The sequence below is a fragment of the Leuresthes tenuis genome, unplaced genomic scaffold, assembly GCF_036924035.1.
Source record: "Leuresthes tenuis unplaced genomic scaffold, fLeuTen1.0.hap1 SCAF_20, whole genome shotgun sequence".
In the NCBI taxonomy this organism is placed as follows: Eukaryota; Metazoa; Chordata; class Actinopteri; order Atheriniformes; family Atherinopsidae; genus Leuresthes; species Leuresthes tenuis.
Window position 1 is genome coordinate 31,777,066 of NW_027325374.1, and position 14,483 is coordinate 31,791,548.

The 14,483-nt window shown below is 41.8% G+C and overlaps 1 protein-coding gene across 1 annotated transcript in view; it reads left to right on the plus strand.

Moving 5' to 3' along the window:
* Positions 1–14,483, plus strand: part of LOC140278964 (rho GTPase-activating protein 23-like) — a 101,299-nt gene continuing 86,816 nt past the window's right edge. Inside the window, exon 1 of the mRNA XM_072374104.1 lies at positions 1–450. Within this exon, the coding sequence (XP_072230205.1) occupies positions 442–450 (9 nt within the window). The 5' untranslated portion in view covers positions 1–441. The remainder of the gene's footprint in view (positions 451–14,483) is intronic.

The window sequence follows — 14,483 nt, forward strand, 5'->3', positions numbered from 1 at the left end:
TGAATAGAGGAAGGAAAAGGAGAGACAGTGATCAGTGTGAGCCCAGATTACAAGCAACGAAGAAGCATGTAAGGCAAGAATAAAGGAATACCAGCTCCTCTTCAATATTCTCCTCTTGTGCCAGTTGATGAGGAAAAAGATTATATGCAAGTGTCGTTAAAGAGAGAGGATAAAAAGAGGTCAAGCAAAAGTCCTCTGTTTACACGAACAAGCGGTTAAGAGGATGCTGTTGCCACAGGGGAGGAGAATGTAATGTGTTTGAGCATGTGGTACGGCAACACATCAGCAACACAAGCGATACAGCACTAAATTGTGTAAGAAGTGAATTCCTGGCAACAACTTACCCACCATTGGAACCCCAATATTACCTACTGAAAGTTGACCTGAGGTTTTACAAGCCATGTTGAAGATGAGTTGCAAGCTGATGTCCTGCTGAACACCATGACCCAGGTGAGGAAAAGTTCACACACACATGCAAACAAGACATGGAGCTGTATATGTATTTGAAATACTAAAACAGGGTTGTATATTCATATACATTCAGAATTCATCTAAAGTTTTGTCTCGTTTTTGTCTCTCTTGCTACCTCACACAATTTTATGTTATATATTTGAGTGAAGACATTACCCTTATTTGTGTATAACACTGGGCATAGCATTCGAGGAAAGCTCTTTTTTGTAGTGAGTTTTGAAGTGTGCGTGTGTGCTTCAGGACTACAATACCACATAAAAATGGCTCCCTAAAAGAAAACATTTAGAGTTTCCAAGACTTTAACCTAAATTGATAGTTAGTGACACCAAAGCACAAAAGAAAAAGAAAATGGCAAATCATACTGCAAATAACCAGTGTAGCAAAATTAAATGAAAGAGCCGCTATCTCATTGAGATATAAATGGTTGTGAATTTTTAGTCTTCATTCTGTCAGAAACAGTCAGAAAATAATATATAACATGGGACGTCTATTAGCTCTTTTCTGTTTGTAAACAGCAACAGTGTATCCTTTAACAGAGAGCAACCATTAAGTGCGTATGGGTGGGACAGCTTATTCTGTCAGCAGCACAATGGAGAAACAATGTAGCTGGCCTGGGTGTGAGAGGTCCATTGTGTTTTTGGAGATTAGGTATTTGTGTATTGAGACGACAGGATGTCCGGCTTTTGGTCCTGTGGACAGACAAACTCATTAACTCTAACTATAGGACACACGTTCAAACCAATTTTACTCTGTTATCCAAATGCAAGGAATCATGTGATACACGTTTTGCTGATTAATATTCAACTTTCGTTGTTCATAAACTGAACTTTATACCTGTGGAAATGAATACATATGATGAAATGGGATGGAAGCAGAAGTTTCAATAAAGTTATAGTTCAGCATATTGAGAAATCAAATAAATATTAAAGACTGACTCAAGAAGTTCGATATCAGTTTCATGTTTTTTTTACTCTAGAACTGAGGCCAATTCCATAAAACTGGGTGTAGATTAATGACACTGTGTGTACACATACAGGCAGAAATTTTCTTTTCACCAGAAATTATCTTTTCGCCAGAATTTTAAAGCTGTGTGTATGTATGGATCCTTCTTAGTTTCAATCATGAAACTATAACCTACACACGTGCACGAGCCTGACGATACATATTTTTTTCACTAAGAATCGATATGGGTGCTCTCCTTAGTTGTCATTAGTATATCAAGATATTGTTTGCACCCAAGTAAATAGACATGATAATGAAAGGTACAGTTATAAAGAAGTACAGTTTTGAAATTGGTTTGAAATTGGTTTCATTGCGTGATCTAATTTCTGTAATCACAGACAGAACTGCTTAATTAATAGAACAACAAGAGATCATCTCTGTAAGTTCAGAGCAAAGGACCATGCCGAAAAACAAGAAAAGTGGTTGGATTGCTGCATTAGGGCCTGGTGGTGCGGTGGTTAGCATGGTCAGCTCATCATGCTATGAGTGAGCTATTGTACATGGTTGTTTTGTCTCTGTCAATGATAAACTCTTGCTTGATGGTAGCTGGGATAGGTTCCAGCCTACCCGGAACTCCAATGTGGAAAATGAATGGATGAATGCTGAGCCATAATGGCTTCCATAACAATATGATGAGAGTATTAAACTATCTTTCCAAGAACTTAAAAACCTTTAAATATGTGTGAAAATCTAACGAAAGATCATTATCAGATCGATTTAACAAAGAAATACTGACATTGGGCTCACATGGTATCAGCTGAATTCTTATTTGGAACATTGGCATGAGATAATAATATGTACCTACAGCACTGTCCCAGTTCATATTGAGGCGTTAAGCAAAATTTTGTCATGAGAACCTGTTTTGACATGGGTATCACAAGCATGCTAGTATGTGTGAGAGAGTTTGATTGAAATGGAAGTCAACTTGAATTTTCAGTTTGGGTGTCGGTACCGGATGTTTCTCTCCAGCGGGATCTCAAGGACAATGTCCCACCTCTTCTAAGATGACCAATTTGCATTGATGTAACATGTGAAAATGGTCGACCGTGTCAGTGATGCAGTTGGACTTTCAAATAACATTTTAACCTCTTCCGATGTGATAACAACATTGTTGGAAATTTCAAACTAATCAACAGCCCTCACGTAGCGTGGTCAATGAGGACATGCAGCTGATCTTTAGACCAGGAGCAACAGGTGTATCAGGGCAGAGCAGATCCTCTCAAGCTAAACTTAATGGCAACCAAGCAAATAAACTTTGATTTAAAACCCAACGGTACTTTGGCAGATGGGCTTCCAGCAGGTCAAGGAGAAGGTAAAGTCATTTCGTTCCTTATGGACTGCTTAATAACATTAATAGCACAAGCTTGGGTTCCTATAGTAGTGTTTGTGCGTGACTATAGTAGTGTTTGTAAGAGAGTATTACAGTGTCACGGTTTCAGGTGGTAGAGGTGACGGAGCAGGACCCAGAATCAGAGACGGCCAGGAGCCTGAAGATGGCGTGGAAGACGGCAAGGGTCTGACAAAGACTGAGAAGAAACCTGGAGACTTAATACTGTGGAGAGTATGATTAGTGATATGCAACACCTGAGGAGAATTAGCACAGGTGATGGGAGTGGAACTGGTGACTGACAGGGAACTGAGGGAAACAGGAAATGACAAGAGAAAACTCATAAGAAACAAAACAGACTAGAAACTAGAAAACCAGAATGCAAAACTAAACCAGAAAAATACAAAACAACAAGGATCATGACAGATAGTATGTGTGTGTGAATATAGTAGTGTTTGTGAGAGAGTATGATAGTATGTGTACGTGACTATAGCAGTTTGTGTGTGTGACCATAGTAGTGTTTGTGAGAGAGTATGATAGTATGTGTGTGTGACTATAGTAGTGTTTGTGAGAGTTTATGATAGTATGTGTGCATTACTATAGCAGTATGTGTACGTGACTATAACAGTTTGTGTGTGTGACCATAGTAGTGTTTGTGAGAGAGTATGATAGTATGTGTGCATACGCAACACCTCCACCAGTTACCACCATGTCACTCCATTGCCTTATTTATTAGAAACAAGCCTGAGGCGCATTCTCTAAAATTATCTAAAAATTTCAAAAGTTACCCCAAAACTGACTTTGCCTCTGAGATAGAAACCCTGCTGTCGTCTGCTGTGTTGCATTAATACTGGTGATTTCAGACTGTGAAAACCTTTTCACAGTTCTTATAACCGTTGAACAACATTCCTCCTCATTTTATGTCCCCAATATAGACATCATGGTAAACTGTAGTAAACTGAGCTTTTGTCTTTCTTTAGTTATACTTCAGAGTAGGTTAAGGGTTCTGCGCAATATCTTAGCTGTTTCTGGAACTGTGCTCTTCTGGACAGAGATCTCTGATGTTGTTCCTGGGATCTGCTTGAGCCGCTCACTTTAGGCTGTGACAGTTTGGGGGTCACAGATGGCATTGATCTCTTTCAGGCACACCTTGCCCTGACTCATGTATTGAACTGGCCCCTGTTGTTAAAACACTGGATCTGTCACAGTTCATTGTTCCTGTCTCCCCTCCTATCCCTCTTTTCCACTCACCTGCCAGTCACTCCAACTTAAGCAGCCCAACTACACTCATCTGCAAGCTCAGCTCCAGCTCATTCCCTGCATCTCATCAGCCCTGCATATAAGCCTCTCCAGCACTCTCACCTTTGCCAGATTGTTCTACTGCATCCATCCTGCATTCATGACCTGCCTGATCTCTTGTGCCTACTTGGACGACATCTTGATCTTCTCTGTTCCAAGGAGGAGCATGTTCATCATAGTCTGTGCTCCAACACCTGCTGGAGAACTCTGTTTGTGAAGGCCGAGAAGTGCGAGTTCCATGCCACCTCCACCTCCTTGCTGGGATACATTATCAGTCAAGACTGCATGGAGATGAACCCCACCAAAGTCTCTGCCATCTCCTCCTGGCCCATCCCCGACTCCTGGAAACAGCTGCAACGGTTCCTGGGGTTTGCCAACTTCTATCAAAGGTTCATCTGTGGGTACAGCACCGTGGCCACCCCACTAACCGCTCTCACCTCCTCCAAGGTACCCTTCTGTTGGTCCCAGGCAGCTGAGGAAGCATTCCAGCACCTTAAGGCCCGGTTCACGTCAGCTCCCATCCTCCTGGTTCCCGACCCTGACAGGCAGTTCTTGGTGGAGGATAAATCAAGAAATGGAGACTGCACTCCACTGCATGGTGTCAAATATCCATCAACTTGGTCCAAGCAGCTACTCTGGGTAGAATATGCCCACAACACCCTAACCAGCTCTGCCACACGACTCTCCCCCTTCCAGTGTGCCCACGGCTTCCAGCCACCATTGTTCCCAGCTCTGGAGAAGGAAACCTCCAACCCGTCTGTCCATCGTTCCCGGGCCCCACTTACTGGGTGGGCGAGAAGGTGTGGCTCACGACCAAGAAGCTTCCACTTAGGGTGGAGTCCAAGAAGTTGGCCCCCCAAGTTCATTGGGCCGTTTGTTATTGAGAAGGTTGTCAACACTGCGGCGGTTAGACTGAAGCTGCCCCGCGCCATTTGGATCCTCTCAACCTTCCACAACTCAAAGGTCAAGTAAGTTTGAGAGAGCCCATTGATGCCTGCTTCTCAGCCACCACCACCCCCCAGGATCATTGATGGGGGCCCAGCTTTCACGGTTCACCACCTACTGTGCTCCTGCTGCCACGTAAGGGGTCTCCAGTACCTTGTCGACTGGAAGGGATGTCGTCCAGAGGAGAGTTCATGGGTCCCGGCTGGTCACATCCTGGATGCGCGGCTCATCCGGGAGTTCCATTGCCGGCACCCTGATCAGCCTTCTAGTGTCCCCACTGTTAGTGGGGGCGCAAATACTGAGTCTTTGTTCTCCCTGTCATCTGAAGTGTCTGACCATGAGAAAGAAGAGGAGGGGTAATCCTTTGAGGGAGACAACTCACCCTCCGAGGAGGAGGAGGCTGAGATGGAGTTCTTGTGTTTGTTGTGCACTTTCAATTATGTGGGCTACTTTTCACTAGTTTTGAAGTTTATATTCATAAATATGGAGATGCTGCTGATGCATTAAATAGCAACTCCCAGCTAAGAAAATTAATAATAGAACCAAGGTGTCGAGGAGCATGGTGTAGGGGGAGGCCCCAAATACAGAATTTTAAAAAAGCAAAACTTGATTTATTTAACAAAAGAACAAAAAGTGGGGCTGAGCCGGATACAAGAAATCTTAAACTGTGAGCAAAGCAACAAAACAAGGCAAGACTATGACTGTGGAAAATATAGGCAAAAACCTGACCTGACCAAACCTGGAAACACGTGAACCTTCAATCATGAAGTGAGGTGAGGATTTTGCATTGAGCTGAGGGACACCTGGAAACTAAATACTGTGGGGAGGTGATGGGTGATGAGGTGCAGCTGTAAAACAAAGACAGGTGACTTGAGTGTACTTAATGTGACAAGGGAAAAACTTAAAACCTGAAAAGACGACTTGAACAAAACTCAAAACATGGCATGACACAAGGGAGTGGACAGTTGGAGAAAGAGTGTGCGAGGGAGCAGATTCTGCCAGTGTAAGTTGTCTGTGTTTTGGTAGGCAGTCTCAGATGGGTGCAAACCAATGACGCACTTGAACAGTCATGTACAATAAAGCCAGCGATAGCACTTAAGGCAACTGCTTTAACAAAATAACATGAACTGAATCCCAAATTATTTAATTAAAGAAAACTATATCTGCCCATGACAATCAACTGTTAAGATGGCTGTGGCTGGGCTGTCTTAAGTTTAAGAGCTGTGTGTTCATAGTTGCACCAGGCATTCGGTGAAATAAAGCAGGCATCAATGGGCTCACAGGGTCCAATTTTGCTGAGAAAGAAGCCACTGGCCTTTGCTTGTCCCTGTGTTCCTGCATAAGCACAGATGTCATACAACCATGTTTCTCATCAACTGCCTGTATGAAAGGTTTATGAGGATCTGGGATGCCACGTTTTGGAGCTGTTTGATGAGTCAGCTTAAGCTGTGTGAAGGCTGACTCAGCCTCAGGAGTCCATGGAACACGATGAGCTGACTGGAAGACTTTCCCGTGAATAAGAGCACCTAAAGGAGCTTCGAGAGAAGAGTAGTTAGGAAAGAAGTTCCTGTTATGCCTAAAATTGACATGAGCTGTTTTTTGTTTTTTTTAGTAACTGGTTTAGGAATGCTCTGGACTGCAGCAACACATTTAGGAGAAAGTGAGCGTCCATTCTTGGAAATCACATGGTCCAAAAAGATGACTGTCCTGTACAAACTGGAACTTAAAAGGCTGGATTTGAGGAAACAAGAATGAGGTTTCAGCAGGGTCTTTTTCACACTGTTGTTTAGATGGGCTGCATAAAATGTTTTCCATGTACTGCAAAAGAGCAGAGCCTGGGGTTAGTTGGAGTGGTTCTAGACTACCTTTGAGGGCAGCATTATAAATAGTGGGATTTTCACAGTACCCCTGGCATAACTGGGAGTCCAGGATCTCCCCTCAAACTCAAAAGCAAACCAAAACTGGCTGTAAGGGTCGACAGGGACAGAGAAAAACGCATTAGACAAGTGAACAACTGTGCATCTGATGGAATTTGAGACAAAATAGTGTATGGATTGGGCACAATGGGAGCACGTGGCTAAACTGCGGTATTCACGGCTTGGAGGTCCTGTACAAAATGCCACTCATCTGGCTGGCCAGCATCTTTAATCTTTTCAACAGGAAATAACAGAGTGCGCACAAGTGAGTTTTTACAGGAAACAATGATGCCTGTTTTCTGAAAAGATTGAAAAACAGGCTTAATCCCTTTAATTGCGTCAGACTTCAAATGGTATTATTTTTTTATATTTATCTATATTTTTTTAACATGGCACTAGTCAGATTTTGATAATTACGGGTTCACAGCCTTATATCAACCCCACATCACATTTACTTTTAGCCCAAAGATCAGTAGGCACTTCAGACAACATCAGTAACGAAGACAGATCTGTTTCAGATAAAAAGCATGCTTCAAAATGTGATTCTGTGGTGGGAACTAGTTCCACAGTTGTGCTCAAAAATGTTTTTTGTATGCTGACAGTCGTTTAGAAAACATCAAATTTAGAGCGGCAGGTGAAACAGTCAGCGCAATCGGTTTCTTTTTGACAAGTAGCAACAAACTCCCCCACACCTTGCCAGTGCCAACGTGTAGGTTTGGCCTAGGAAAAATAAGGGCGAGTACCACAAGTATTTAAAAAAAAAACAACATTGCGCTGGAGTGAGAGATACATCCAGTGCCGTGGTTTGTGAATTTCAAAATAGCGTGGACGTACAACCCCCCCCCCCCCTCAAAAGGAGTGCGAAACCACTTCTTCTTATAGTCATTGTCAGGCCCCAAAGAAATGGGTGATGAAATAAGCAGGTTGCATGAAATCGCAAATGGGTGAAACTAAAGCTTTTGCTTCTTCCACGAGCTGTTGTGAGAAAGGAGAGCTGGGAAGTTTCCACTCATAAGCATATGTAAGTGCCGATGAGTCAAACTGCACTGCTGGGAAAACTTTGTCAGGCTGCAACATAACCTTAACACCCTCTGGCGTGGAAGTTAAAATAATGCGTAGTTTACACATTAGATCACGCCCCATCAGATTCATGGGACACAGGTTCGATAACAAAAATTAGTGCTTGAAGGAGAGCACGTCGGGAGTGACAATTGGCGTGGTCATTTTCTCCTTCACAACCTGACCTGATGCAGACAGAGTAAACATGGTTTCCATTTAGTTTTGAAGGACGATCAAATTCCCCTGACTTCACTTCTGATAATGTAGCCCCAGAGTCAACCATAAATGTCACTTGTTTCCCCAAAACAATAAGCCTTGAAAAAGCCTTGTAGGCTTCAGATGTCAAGTGAGCATAAGTGTCTATTACCTGAAGTGAGCATCTTTACTCTCGGACAGAAATAGCATGCAAAACTTTACTACGCGAGTCACAGTCAGCAAGCGTCTCTTCTTTGCACAGAGCAGGAAAAATGTGTGTGTGTTTTGTGTTATCACCCATTGGTGGAGGCTCAACATGATGTCCGGAACCCGCCTCTCACCCTCAGTCAGCCTTTTGGTCAATTTCATCACTTCTCAGCTGTGGACAGTCCTGCGTCCAGTGTACAGTCTGGCCACAGTAGAAACAAATTTTCGGGTCACAGCTCAGGCGTGGCCCATGTCGACCTCCCCTCCCACGTCCACGTCCCCGACCTTGTCCTCTGTTTCCAGAGTGACCTGTCATACCACCAACTGCGTGATACATGGTCATGGCTGCCAAATGCAGCTCCTTTTCAGCCTTGTTATCTTAAGGGTCTCAACTTGGTTCTGGGCATAGCAGGCATATCATGTTGAGATCTCTCTGGGAGGAAAACAAAGGGCTATGAAACGATAACAAATAAAACTCACGCTCTCTCACTGAGGCGGACTTAAAGAAAAGAAGCTCTCTCAAAAACAGAGGCACTATGAAAAGGTTACAAATAAAAATCTCTCCAAAAATGGAGGAACAAAACCAGGCTGTGAAACTTACCTTGAGTGAAAACTAAAGCTATGGCTTAAAGAATAAATTACAATGAAAGGATATGCTCTGCAGGACGCTCGCTCACTGCAGGCTTGAGGATTCTGTGGCGGTGGAAACTAGAGACGTGGAAAACGTGGAACAAGGCGCAAGTAATGAAGCTCTTAACAGAAACAACATACTGGCACAAGACAAGGGAGACGCAGACTACTTGAGCACATGAGGAACCAAGGGGAACAGGTGGAAACACTTTGGGAATCAGGGAAGACAATCTGACACTTGACACAGGAGGAAGGGTAAGGTACCTGAAACGAGAGGGAAGTTAGTGTTTCAAGATAAAACAAGAAGTGACGCGACAAGACATGAATCAAAACCTAAATCGTGACAGAGACGAATGAACAATTAACACTGATGAAAAATTACCACACCCATGTGTCTGCAATTACACGAGTGAATATAAAAGCATGCGCAAAGTGTTGCAGTGCCTACCATTAAAAACAATGGCTGCTTTAGCGGTATTGGAAGACATTGTAAATGGTTCAACTGGCTCATCAGCCGTTTTGAGGGCAAGCCTCCTGGAACTGTGTTGCGGCCGTCGTTGGAGCGCAACACAGCAAGGAGCCATGCGCTTCTTGTGCCACAGGTGATGTGGCAACCGGGGCATTCCAGAGGGAGCTGGCCAACCGAGTGGGACTATGCCAATCGACCCTGAGCCGAGTCATGCCAGCCGAGTGGGACAGAATTATCTGCATCCCAGCAGGTATATCAAATTCTCACAATGCAGTTGAACAGACCAACATTGAAGCGCAATTTGAAGCAAGAGCCGGTTTTCCTAATGTAATCGGTGCTATCGACTGCACACACAGTGCTATAAAAGCGCCATCACATGATGAATTTTTATATCAACAGGAAACATTTTCATTCCATCAATGTAAGGATCATTTCTGATGTGCAAATGCTTTGTGGGGGTGGCCTGGTTCAATGCATGAGTCATACATTCAGTAACAGAATTGTTGGGAACAGACAACACGCTGGCACTGTGCGGTAGGGGTGGCTTCTTGGTGAGTAACTTTATTCGTGTAATTGTCCTAATATTATTCCCGTGACGTGCATTGAGCATATGCGCCCCCAATTTCTATCCCTTCTTCACAGCATCATAGTTGGTAGTTAAAGTTAGTAACTTGCTGTTTTTTGTTGGTTAAACAACAGCTTATGATCTTCCTAACAAGCCCCTGATTGTCTGATTGTGTGTGCAAATGTTAATAACCCTGTGCGTAAAGTGTGAAATGTCTGAATCAGCCTCACCTTTTCCCCGGCGCACTTCTGCACTATAGGTTCCTTTATGAACACGTTTGTTGTGAGTTACACAAATATAGGTATTTACCTTGGGGGTAATCACAGTCACCCACACTCCCACACCCACCACCCCTGAGAGAGCAGTGTCACCCACTCTCTGTTCAAACAGCCTCCCCCGCCTGTTTTAGCCACACTTCGGCGGTGGGCAGCCAGTCTCCGCTTCATATCCACCTCAATATCGCACTACTTCTTTTTCACCTCTGCTTGTGTGCGCTTCTCAAACACCACAGCATTAAAGTCCTCACTCAAGGTCTCCCACCCACTCCTCTTACGTTTGCTGCTTATATCGTAGGACAGGGTGCCAAAGAGCCCATTTTTGCAGGCCTCCACTTCAGAAAGTTGCACCTCCATCTCGCTTTCTGTGAAGTTATTCTTTTTCCATCTTACTCATTCTTTTTTCTTTATTTTCTTATCGTGCAGAGAGAGGAATCGCAGGTGCAGGGCTCATTTAAATATGATTTGCATATTTAAGTAGGGGCGTGGACAGGGAGGAGTCGGGTACTTCGACATGTGCGTTCTATTCTGCGTTGATTGGGATGTACAAACGAAATGTGCTTGGATTCATGTGCAGTGATTCATTGGTGTATCTTTAAGCATTCCCATGAACAATGAATTTGTGTACCCTTTTCTTCTCTGCATTTCACACAAATATCAGGTACATTAGGGTATATGTAATTCAATCTGCAAGGTGTAAGATAAGTGCGCATTAACCACTTATATTGTAGCATCTTATATTTGGTAATAACAGACTGGGTCTGAGCCCTAAAACAAGCCCCTTCCCTGTCAGCTTCCTGGATATCCTCCTTTAAATCACTTATCCATGTCTTTATCTTTTTTGGAAGATGACTCTTTTGAATGTTGCAACAGTAAATCATAGAACAGTGAAAATTGTCCTCTGCCGTCCATGTGGGATAGAGTCAATTTCTCAATTTTAGATAGTGGAGGCACAGAGAATTGTTTATGCGTGGATAAAAATAAAATGTTTCAGTTGGAGGTATTTAAAGAAGTGTCTTCTTGGAATATCATATTTCTCACACAGTTGATTATATGACATCAAGCTACCTTCTGCATATAAATCCAAAATTTTTGCAGCACCTTTGTTAAACCATATCCTAAATCCACCATCTGCTCTCCCCGGTATAAAACAACAATTGCCCCATATAGGGGTAAACTGTGGTAATGCTAGTGTGTCTCTGACTTGTTGGTGTGCAGAGTACCACACTGAAATGTTATTTCGAAGAAAGGGATTTTTTGTTTGTTTAACCAGTGTCCTGACACTTGCTGAATATAAATAAAGCTCGAGAGGAAGCCCTAGTGTTGACGTCTCCTCAATAGTCATCCAAGCAGGAGGAGAAGTTACTGAAAAGTAATACATTGCTGTCCTTTGCTGGGCGGCCCAGTAATACAGTTTTAGATTAGGGAGCTGAAGCCCCCCTCTTTCATATGGTAAATATAATAGTTTTAGTTGTAGCCTGGTCTTTCTGTCATTCCAGATGAATTGGTTCAATATATTATTAATGTTATGAAAAAAGATTTCAGGTAAAGGAAACGGAAGTGATTGAAATAAATATAGAAACTTTGGTAATCCCAACATTCTAATTATGTTTATGCGACCAATCATAGATATAGGCATCCTGGTTCATCGATTTAGCATCTCCCTCACCCCATCCACCAGGGGGTCATAATTTAAAGAACCTATTTGTCTCACATCAGGACTGATTTTAACCCCCAAATATGTAAAGCCTTCTTTAGTGGCTGTGAATGCTGTATTTATAAGGCTGCAGTCTTTCATTTTCATTCAAAAACATTAGTGTAGATTTGGAATGATTTATTTCATTCCCTGATATGTTTCCAAATGTTTCTATCAAATTCACTAATTGGGATATACTATCTTTTAAGTTTGTTAAAAAAAAAATTATTATGTCATCCGCATATAAAGCTATGCGATGCTCATATCCTCCAATAGTCATACCTGTGGTGTCTTTATGAGCTCTTGTGACCATGTGACCATGGCCAAGGGCTCAGTAGCAATAAAAATAGCAAAGGTGATAACGGACACCCTTGTCTCGTTGATCGGTGGAGAGTAAATGGTTTAGAGACATTATTATTGGTCAATATTTCAACAGTTGGGTTTGTATACAAGAGCTTTATCCGTATGGGAGCACGTTAAAAAGGAAATCCCACTCGATCCTGTCAATAGCTTGACGTGCGTCTAAGGATAACACAGCTGCATCTCTAGAGTTGTGTTTTTAATTTTTTTCTATTTTTGACAAAGCCATTTTGATCATTGTCAACAAGATGGGGAAGATACGACTTCAGTATTCTGGCCAAGGCCTTGTGGAGTATCTTAACGTCACACACCATCAGACTAATAGGTCTGAAAGAGGAGCATTTGTTTGGTTTCAGGATTAAAGTTATCATCGCAAGTCTCAAGGATGGAGGGAGTATTTCCTTTATATAGGATTCCTTATACATACCCAATAATAGAACCAAACGTTTCTCTCCAAATCTCTTGTAAAATTCAATTGGAAAGCCGTCCGGCCCTGGTGCTTTTCTGCTCTGCATACTTTGAATGGCTTCTACTAATTCCTTCGTTGTTAGACTGCAATCCAATTCCTTTCGTTAATATTCTGACAAAGTCTGAAACCTAAATTGATCTAGAAAAGAATTTTGACTATGTAAATCATCTAAACGCTCTGATGTTGACAAGGCCTCATAGAAATCCCTAAAAACGTTATTGATCTCCACTGGTTCTGAAGTCATATCGCCTGCAGATGTCTTAATGCTATTGATTGCTCTGTCTAACTGCTTTTTCTTAAGTCACCAAGCCAGCAGTTTACCACATTTTCTGCTTGATCATAGTAAGACTGTTTTAGCCACATTAAAGTTTTTTGCAACTTTTTCAATGGATAATAAGTTATATTTAGCTCTCATAATTTGTAAATTCTTTGCTTTCTGTGGACTCTAATTATCATACAATTCCTGTTCCAACATTTTAATTTGATTTTCAATTGTCTCCATTTCCATACATTGTTGTTTTGCTTTAGATTTCGTAAAGCTAATAATTTCCCCTCTGATATATGCTTTGAATGCCTCCCATCTAACACAAGCATCAGTCTGGCCAAGATTGATTTCAAAATAACTGTTAATGTGTTCTTCAGCAAAGTTGATAAACTTTACATCCTGCAGTAGCTCAACAGGAAATCTCCATCTCTTAGGATTATGAATAAATGTATCTATATGCAAATTTAATGATACCGGCGCACGAGCACTAATGACAATGCTATCATACCAGCATTCTTTAATTTTTGAAAGATGTCCAAATGAGAACATAAAATAGTCAATTCGTGAGTGGGTGCCATGTGTACTTGAATAACAGGATTATTCAACTTTATCTGGGTGTATTTCCCTCCATACTTCAACCAAATTCAGATCTTTACAGGACTGCAATAGTATTTTCATTGTTTGTTGTCAGAAAAATTCTCTCAAAATTAGGCTCAGAGTTGCTGGATACAATTAACACAAAATATTTATTTCTTGCAAGAAAGACACAAGTCCACACAACCAATCAGGAAGCTGGCCCAGAGCTGTCTGACTCCCAAAATGATACTATTGCTATTTATATTAATTATGTTTACTTGCCACACAATATTATGGGAAACTAACATTACTAGCGATTCAATGTTATGGGAAAATGTGTTCAGACAGTCAAAAATGATGAGAACCAAAAAATAGGAGGAAGCCTCCCCATCACAAAAACCTTTATTCTTGCAGCTTTTCTCATAGTATAGGTCATCGACAATTTATACACAGTAACACTCAATACAATGCATATAAGAATTAATTTTCCATTACAACCCTTAACAAGTACAGCCATTCCTGTCTGTCGAATACTTTCTCGTTATCAAGGGTTACTGTTATATATTGGGCTCTAGCTTGGATTTTGCAAGATGAATTATATTAAAGAAGTACACATATTGTTTGATGATGACCGATTATGAATTAAGACATTTTGATCTGGGTGTATCAAATCTTGCAAATACTGTTACCCAGGACCTTAGAAATTCATTTATATTCTGTATTTGACAATGAAATGGGTCAGAATGAGGTGTATTTC